This window comes from Silurus meridionalis, chromosome 16 (assembly GCF_014805685.1).
Source record: "Silurus meridionalis isolate SWU-2019-XX chromosome 16, ASM1480568v1, whole genome shotgun sequence".
NCBI lineage: Eukaryota > Metazoa > Chordata > Actinopteri > Siluriformes > Siluridae > Silurus > Silurus meridionalis.
Window position 1 is genome coordinate 4,851,476 of NC_060899.1, and position 9,499 is coordinate 4,860,974.

At 36.9% G+C, this 9,499-nt stretch overlaps 1 protein-coding gene across 1 annotated transcript; it reads left to right on the plus strand.

Moving 5' to 3' along the window:
- Nucleotides 1–808: 808 nt before the first annotated feature.
- slc25a55b (solute carrier family 25 member 55b) lies at nucleotides 809–7,766 on the plus strand. Its single transcript, XM_046870222.1, has 9 exons — nucleotides 809–905; nucleotides 1,731–1,856; nucleotides 3,814–3,869; nucleotides 4,016–4,106; nucleotides 4,218–4,336; nucleotides 4,500–4,689; nucleotides 4,993–5,147; nucleotides 5,438–5,513; nucleotides 6,283–7,766. Exons 1-9 carry the CDS (start codon nucleotides 886–888, stop codon nucleotides 6,434–6,436), a joined length of 987 nt encoding a protein of 328 aa, XP_046726178.1. The 5' UTR covers nucleotides 809–885; the 3' UTR covers nucleotides 6,437–7,766.
- The last annotated feature ends 1,733 nt before the right edge of the window (nucleotides 7,767–9,499 follow it).

Below are 9,499 nucleotides of genomic sequence, written 5' to 3' on the forward strand. Positions count from 1 at the left end.
TGTACTTAGCATCCTGTAAATCGCATTATTCCACATGCTTTTTTTTCTTAAATTCACTTAAAAAAAAAAAAGAAAAAAGGGTGACTCTTTTCATATTTCATTCATCATACAGTATATTTTAGTTTAAATGTACTTTAGTGTATACAATAAATAAAATATATGATCAAATATTTGAGGAACAGGCAACTTTTATTGTGTTTCTTTTAAGTTGATAGAAATGTACTGGCAGTAATATTTTTACTGTAAATACATTGATAACGATACCCGAAAAATGAAGTTAAATAAAAAACTGATTGAGGTTAGGTGTGGGCAGGGAACACCTACCAGGGAACATGATGTAAATGGTTTCCCTTATTTTCTCATTAATATCTTCATAATGACCCACAACTATTTATCACATCAGGTATGCTGCTAACTAGACATCTTGGCATACAGGTTCTGTGAGTATAAATTGCTCTCATTATAGTTTAATGAATGGGAACTTGAGTATTTGGTTCACTGAAGTCAATTTAAGACATCAATCTGATCTCACATGTAGCCTCATCCCAGAATCCTACTTATACAGATATACTGAAGAAATCTCAGGTTTTTAAGTAAGAAATTTTTCAAAGTTGAAGTTTTTAAAGTTAATATTAATATTGAGCATTTAGTTATATAGTCTTTTAACTTTTGATCAACAGCAATGGACGGATTTATGAGTAAGTGTGTGTGTGTGTGTGTGTGTGTGTGAGAGAGAGAGAGAGAGAGAGAGAGAGAGTGGGAGGAGTTACGCTCTAAGCTCGAGCTCTAAGGTGTGTGTCTCTATATAAAGCCCTGACACATTGTCAGACTGCTCTGCTCCTGCCTCAGACTCACACACAACACACACCCCGACCACGAGTAACCATGGCTCAACAACCAGTCAGGTAGGAAATTAAAACCAAATTCAAATATTAATATAAACAAACTAAATGTCTGATGAACAAACCAGATCAGCTGGAACTTTTTATTGTATAAAAGCTCATTAATGTGTAATCTCATGCTCATACAGTATATGTGTGAGAAAAGATTTTATGTGCTTTTGCATGCTAGAATATGCAAAACTATACCAACTTCTAGAATCTCAGGTATGAAAATGGTGATTTTAGTATTTTGCAATGAACTTTCTGCATAAATAAATACATAAATAATTTAGTTAAATGCAAATTAAACAGTAAGTATAGCACTCCAAAACCGGTCCAAATGTAAGACATTTTTTCTGGTTTCTTCAAATAGTTTGGTGTGGAGTATTAACCTGGAGGGCAAACGTGAAAAAGTTTGCGCTGATACACCCACACACACATTTTGGCAGTAACTACTGTACAGTAACCCCTGCCTTCAGCAGAACAGCTGTTCCACAATTGAAAATCTGCTATAGGCAACAGCGCATATCATTCAAATTAATACAACAAGATTTGTGCAAAAATACCACGTCTCTAAAAGCTTTTACAAAAACTCAATGGAAGAATTTCTTGCAATATATATTCAATCAGAGTGTAGCTATAAAATCCAGTGAACTGGTAAGCTGGTAGATGATATTCAGTTCTGCTCGAACACATTCCAAAATATACTGCAATTCAAACCACACATTACAGCATGCAAACCTCCTGCACACTCTAGTCCTTTCAAACACGTACAACAAAACATTATCGATAAACTGTTAACTAGTAACTGTCATTCCTGTGTTTTTTTTTTTCATCTTTCAACTTTAGTCTTCCTGCTAAACTTATTAACGGAGGTGTAGCAGGGTTGGTCGGAGTCACGTGTGTGTTCCCCATCGATTTGGCCAAGACGAGACTTCAGAATCAACGCAGCAGCCAGCAAGTGTACAAAAACATGTAGGATCCTATCCTCACAACACACAAACACACACACACACACACACACACACTATGCCCAAAGTTGTACACCACTGTATACTACAGCACACAGTCACTGTACACCCTGTCAAAAAAAAGATGACATTTGAAAGAAAAAAAAGAAAAAAAGAGATCAATGTAGTTAACAATGAGCGGGTTAGAGCAGGTTTCCTCTACAAAAGAAAGAACCGGTTTTCCCTCACTTTATATCGGCAGCTTTCCAAAGAACGGATTACGGCTGATGTAACACTGCTGAGTGTTTGATCATCCCACTATCTTGTCTATGTGTGTGCATACAAATACCAAAAAAAAAAAAAGAAAAAAAAAAAAAAATATATATATATATATATATATATATATATATATATATATATATATATATATATATATATATATATATATTTCTTTTTGTATTACTTTTTTTTTCAGAAAGTAATACAAATTTGGGCTGAGAGACTTTTTTCTTTCAATTCTTCATGAAACAGAAGTCGGTATCTAGCCAGGTAACAAACTAGCTCAGGGTCTATTTTGGGTGGCTAGGTTGGCTCGTAGCTCCAACAGTCGCCAAAATGTTAGCAAAGAAGCACCCTGTCAAATTTGAATCAATGCCAAAGCTGACACATGCTAGTCAGATGGATCTGAAGTCCTAACACTGGCCCAATGAGCAAAATTATTTTTGGTCAGCGATGGAATGTATGATATTGGACTATCATCTGTTTGGTATCTGGGTAGTATAAATATCTGTTTTCTGTACATCCATCAACTCGCATTGCTACAGCACGAAATAAGAGCAGGGAGGCAAGCTATTGCTAGTTGGATAGCTTGCACAGACAATATACTAACAAACACCAATATTTGCATGTGTAGTTGCTGCCACTGCTGCCTCTTTCACCTCAGTGTTTTGCTGCTATTTTTATTACTATTTTAAATGTAAAAAATAGTAACAAGTCATGCAGAAGTCAGTAGTGTAGGCTGGTATTAACCACAGTGTGAGATAAGGAAATATATAAGATAAAATCACTGCATGGTTATTGCAGTTGTGCTGATATAAACACAGTGTACCAATGTATTTTGCATTCATGTCAGGAGAAGACTTGTGATTGAATCTACCGATCTCAGAGTATATAAATAACATTTATATAATTTCCACTGGAAGTTATTCAAATAACATACTAGTAATATGAAGGAAACAGTTGTTTTATTTAGATTTTTCTGCAGTTTTTTGGATGATATAATGACCCAAGAAGAGCAAAATGATGTTATTTTATACAGTACATCCGTTCTTGTGTTATGTAACCAGCCAAGAATAGACTTTTGCAACTGAAACCACATGCACTTTGCTATGCCAATGATCAGTGTACGACATGCTGCCATCACAGTGTTCATCTAAAACATGTGATATAGTCATTGCACAACCAGTTATAGTATATTTACACTATATACCTGGAATTTTGTGGACACATTACCATCACATCAGCCATATGTGGGACTGTTCAATCTGTTGCCATAAATCTGCCCCAAATTATCTACAATCTCCTTTCTCTGGAACCAAATGGTTCCGGACCTGTTCCAGTTTGAGAACAATTTTGAACACAAATGTCAAGTTTGGAGTCGAAGAACATCCTGCCCCTAAATCCCACTGAACACCTTCAGAATGAACTGGAACACCCACTGCACCTCCAGGCCTCCTCACCTTGCATCAGTACTTGTTCTTATAAATGCTCATGTAGCTGAATGATCACAAATGATCACAGCTACGCTTTAAAATCTAATAGACAGCCTTTTCAAAAGATGTTATAGAGGTCAATATAATGAATGGGATTGACGGTCAGGTGTCCACAAACTTTTGGTCACACAATGTAATTTCATTGCAATTTCTGTGTGTTTTAAATATGAATCCTTGAAACTTACTCTGATATATGTTATCTCTGATTAGGATGGACTGTCTGATCAAGACGGTTCGGTCTGAAGGCTATTTCGGCATGTACAGAGGTAAAGAAATATAAAATCACCAATAAATATATAGCTGTTCACTAATCTAAAAATCAAATATGAATAATCAATGATAATAAACACTATTGTTCGTGTGTGATATATGCTGAAATGAGACATATGCTTTGTTTTCTGCATTTGTACAGGAGCAGCAGTCAATCTGACCCTAGTGACCCCCGAGAAGGCCATAAAACTGGCCGCTAATGACTTTTTCCGTCATCACCTCAGCAAAGGAGAGTAAGTTCCTCCAGTCAAACATTACATCGAATAATAATATAGATCTAATCAGAAATGTAATAATAGTTATAGATTGTTGTAAATACAGTGTCTATGTATGCATTACTGCAGCTCCAGATTGAGTGTATTTAAAGAAATGCTGGCAGGATGTGGAGCCGGAGTGTGTCAAGTGATCATAACCACACCCATGGAGATGCTCAAAATTCAACTTCAGGATGCAGGAAGGCTTGGTGAGAAATATTTTGGCACTGTCCTACACATGACATGCATATATGTCTCAAAATGATCAGTGGGGTGTCAATAATTCTGCCACACATGGCAAATTTTATACTTTTCACTAGTAGGAGTAAAGTATAGTGTGTTTTGACTGGCTGTTTGTGTGTGTGAGTGCAGTTGCTCAGAGAAATGTAGCTGTGATCCCGGCTCTAAAGCTTGGAGCAGGGGGCACGGTGTTAAACTGCGCCTACAGCCTCGGACCAACCACACACATTAGAAGAAACTCGGCCATCCAGATCACGCAGGAGTTACTGCGCGCTCACGGCGTTCAGGGACTTTATAAAGGACTCGGAGCAACATTAATGAGGTACCACAAAAATATGTATAAACACTATATGGATAAAATAATTGGAACACCTGACTTCCAGCTATATGTGATAACCCCCTACCCAAACTGTTAACCACAAAGTGGCACACAATTGTCTTTGTATGTAGTCGCGTTGAATTTTCCTTGAACTTGGAGACCCAAACCTGTTCCAGCATGATAATTCCCCTGTGCACAAATATATATATAATATGTATAAACACGTACTGTTGTATAGCTTCGATAAAACAAATAATTTCCTGTTAGCTGATCCTTGTGGTGGTATTTTGTTCGCTTCTATTCCAGAGATATTCCATTTTCCATTGTTTACTTCCCTCTGTTTGCTCACCTGAACAATTTGGGAAAACCATCCGAGGGTGAAAACGCACCATTTTACTGGAACTTTGCCTCAGGCTGTGGTGCTGGTAGTGTAGCTGCGGTTGCAGTCAGTCCTTGTGATGGTAAGAGTGTGTTCATGTGTCTACTAATATAGAAATAAATTCCCACATACCGTGTGAGAATTAAATTTATTTATTTATAAAAAGAAATATGTATCGGTAAAAGTAACTTTTCGCAACTAATAGATAAGTGGTTTCACAAAGATTTCATGTTTGGTGACATTTAGGTGTAGGTCTTTACATATAGATTAAGCCACAGCATGTGTCTATCTGAATGTGTGTGTGTTTTTGTGTTTGTTATCTAAATACAGTGTGAAATATGAACAAAATTCTGATGTATTTCTGTGTATCAGTGGTGAAAACGAGGCTGCAGTCGCTCACTAAAGGTGCACACGAGGAGACGTACAGTGGAGTAATTGACTGTGTCAGGTATGGATACCATGACTACTGACACCCTCATCATCACCATCACCTAACCAATGTCCTTACACATGGGTTATAATAGCTGATCTCAGCAAACTACTGGAGCTTGATAAATCACGCTTTCGAGTTCTTAAGAAGCGAATATAGTCACGTTGTCTGAGCGAATTAGGTATAAACATGATTTTAGTCAATTTGGGCATGCCACTATAATTTAAAAGTTAAAAGTGCTACACTGGGGGAGTAAACTTGATAAAATAGGATTAAAAAAGAGATGTCATATTAGTCATAGTTTAGCAGTTAGAAGTCAGAGGTGAAAGCATTAGTTTTGGGTTCAGGGTAAATGAGCAGGGTTAGCATAGTTGAATGCATTGGTTAGCAATGATCATTTGATGGTTAGCATTTATTTGGTTGTATATTAGCAGTTGTAGTTCATGAGTTACAAATTTGGCTTGTGAACTTAGCCTTGATTTAGCTTTGAAAAGTTAGATAGTTGCTGGTTAATTCTGCCTTTGTGGTTATCTGATATAGGTAACAGGTATAGGCTTAGCATTATTGGGTTGGTGTAGTAGATATATCTTGATAGTTTCCATTGAGGGTTCAGATTAGCATAAAATATTAGTGGCTACAGATATTGTTGAAGTTGTAGCTAAGTGAGTAGTTTGTGTTACATGCTGTAGCTTAGCAGTTTATCATTGCCTTATTTATTTAAAGTGAAAATCTTGACACTGCATTGCTTTTCTAAAACGTGCCTTCCTGTGTGTTCGTCTTCTTGCAGTAAGATCATTCGTAAAGAAGGCCCCGCTGCCCTGCTGAAGGGCGCTGGCTGCAGAGCGCTCGTCATCGCTCCGTTATTCGGCATCGCGCAAGTTGTTTATTTCATCGGCGTCGGGGAATTCTTCCTGGGACAGTTTCCTAATATCGGAATCTAAATATTGAACCACATAAACATTAAAAATTAAAGTCTGATGCAGCTACACTGTGACCATTTGGAGAATGACATGGTGTGAGTTTTTCTATGGAAATGCTAGCATTAGCATCTCACAGGAGGCTTTATTCTTAAGATGAGACCATGTTTTTTTTAAAACATATATGAATTAAAAAAAAACTTTTTTTAAACATACTGTATCTCCAAGACCAGCCTTAAAGTTCCCTCAATGAGGGAAGGGATGCCTTGGACAATAATCAGCATTGTTTTTAACATGCCTTCATCAACTTCCAAATATTTTCAATTGTAAAGTTGTATGTATTAAACAACTGCTCTAAAATCTATACAGATATAAACTCAAACCCCATCCAACCTATAGAGAAGTGGAGAAGGGAAGTTGACGAGTGCATATTAAACACATTGCTGAACCCATGCCCTGTTGTCTTCTTCTCACCTGTCTGTCCCTGTTTGTCTCAGACATTACATTTTAGAAGGTAACCTTTGACAGGAGTTCCAATTAAATTGTCTAGTCCATTTTCATGGGTGTGGTTACCATCCGTTTTAAAAACAGGATCCAAAAAAATCTCAGAATATCAGATTCTGCTTGGAAAACGATTCCGACTTGGTACTTAACAGAATTCCTGGAATTGCAATTTTGCTCTTCATTTAAACAGTGAGAAAAAAGTTTTAAAGATAATTCATATAGAGGCTCCCGAGTGGAACAACAGAAACGAGAGCCAAGGGAGCTAAACTGCCCGCTCTCTCTGTGTGGGAGGGCGGCCTTACTCTCTCTTTCCTAGCGATGTTAGAAAATCATGGACATTAGTGGGTTTATGGATACGAAAGAGGGCAGGTAGAGCTTTGCTCTAAGAGTGTTACTATGCCTGGGAGGCATCACATGCAGCCAGGTGAAAATAAATCCTTCATGTATCTGGGAGGAAGTAGGTGTTAGCCTTCAGACCTCCTGGTTTGTAGTCATAGTAAAATGAGTCTCACTCATGGTGGTGCCTGGTGGATTAGAATTGGGATTAGAATTTTTTTTAACATCAGTGTTGATCAGTAACATACCTCAGACAGTCGGGTCAAAAAATCCAAAGAAACGTTTTTTTGGTTTTTTTTTCCCTCATAGAGATCAATATTAGAGCCCTAGACAACCAAGTGCACACTTCAAACACCCCTGTGTATTTGAGACCTCTTTTTCAATAAAAATGTGACGGAATAAGAATATGGTTGGTGTCATGTTCTGAAAAGAATGCAATTTTATTTATCTTTGCTGTTGTGAAGATGTAAATAAAAAACCCAAATGATGCCATGGGAGTCCATAATAACTGTGACCGCTAGTGAATGTCTTCATTTGTGTGTGTGTGTGTGTGTGTGTGTGTGTGTGTGTGTGTGTGTGTGTGTGTGTGTGAGCCATTGTCAACCCCTACTTACAATAGTGATAATAATTTATATCTGACAGCACATTCCTGCCCTTCTATCCTACAATCCACATGCACCTCTCAAAGCTAACTCAAGGCTAACAAGTTAACATTATGTGTTCATTCATGGCTAAATCCCAGAATCACACAATTAGCTAATGTTCCTTGAATGTAAGCCAAATATCAAGAATGTGCTTCAATATCCTTCCTATGGATACGTATACTTAAAAATACTTTTCGACCCAACTGTAACCTGGAACCAAGAGTTGCACACAAACCAACGTGACGTAGCTTAGTAACAAGCTAGCCAGTGGATAATAGCAAATAGCATTGACAAAATACATATTTAAAGTCAAAACAGCTCATTTACAAGAGAATGTACCCTGTTCTCAGTGTGAGTGGCCATGTTGCTTAGATACCTCTCTATAACTGGGAAAAAAACTAGACAACCCATTTTGACAAGTTTTCACATGGAATTTCATAAGTTCACAGCATAACAAGTCTTTTGTGTATTTTTTGGGGGGGTTTCAAACCCTAACATTGTATCAAATGATAGAAAATGTATGACAACCACCAACAAATCGGTTCTCGAACAGGGATTCGTAAAAATAAATTATTGAACCCCTCAATACTGATTTATTTGACAAAGAATCAATAAACAATTGTGCATTATTATAAAATGCACAATAAATTTTCACTATTTTCCTTTTAAATATTTCTTTTTTGCATTTATGAACTTTTCATCAGTCATTAGATTCCAGTTCATTAGAAAGAAAAAAGAAAATACGCTTGGATCTTACACACAATGCGCAGCATTGTAAACGCCTGAGTCCTGAATTTACAAAAACAGCTGATGAATGGAAAAAATGTGTTTTTTCTTCTAAATTGTGAAAGCTTAAATGAATTCCAAACAGATTGTGTGAAAAAGGTTTTCATGTATATTCCACACACATTTATTTGCACTCTTCCACTAATCAGTGAATTTCACAGGCTAAAATTTTATACCTTAACCGTTAATATAGCGATGCTGGAATTGATGAAAGAATTATCATCCTTACTAGAAAACATTAAATCCAATGAAGACGCCAAACCCATTGCAGAAAGACACAAAATCTGCTCTGGGTAAATTGGCAGAAATAGTGGAAAAAACATGTATATGTAAGAAGATTGAAGGATATAAGGCATATAAAAATGGCGAAACGAAGAGCTCAAAAGTATGCAGTCTCTTCTGTCAGGATCGTACAATCCTTCAACTAGCCGATTAGCATGCTTACGTACAGCTATCTCAAATAGAAAAGAACTGTACACTTTAATGTGTACATTGTTGAAAGAAATGTCAAGGTTTTGTACATTTGGATATTATTTTAATCTTGTTTTGGAGATCAGTGGTGTGATGTTTAGCACCCGGTAGCGAACTGCCATTTGACAGCTGGGTAAAAAGTGCACAATCTGCAGTGAGGCTGAAACCCTACCACACACCTGCTGCCTTCATTTCAAACTCGAAAGATGACACCAAGAGCAAAAAAACATCTTGGGAAACTCATACACACTGAGCTCATGTTCAGGAAGGAAATCAACCAGGGGAGCTTTTAATTTAGATTAATGTGATTTACAAAGCAGCTTTACAAAGTTAAGTAGATTAAAAA

Coding starts and splice junctions, on each gene's coding strand:
- slc25a55b (XM_046870222.1), top strand. CDS start 886: ATGGCTCAACAACCAGTCAG. Junction 4,107..4,217: donor CATCACCTCAGCAAAGGAGA/GTAAGTTCCTCC, acceptor GCATTACTGCAG/CTCCAGATTGAGTGTATTTA. Junction 5,514..6,282: donor GGAGTAATTGACTGTGTCAG/GTATGGATACCA, acceptor GTCTTCTTGCAG/TAAGATCATTCGTAAAGAAG.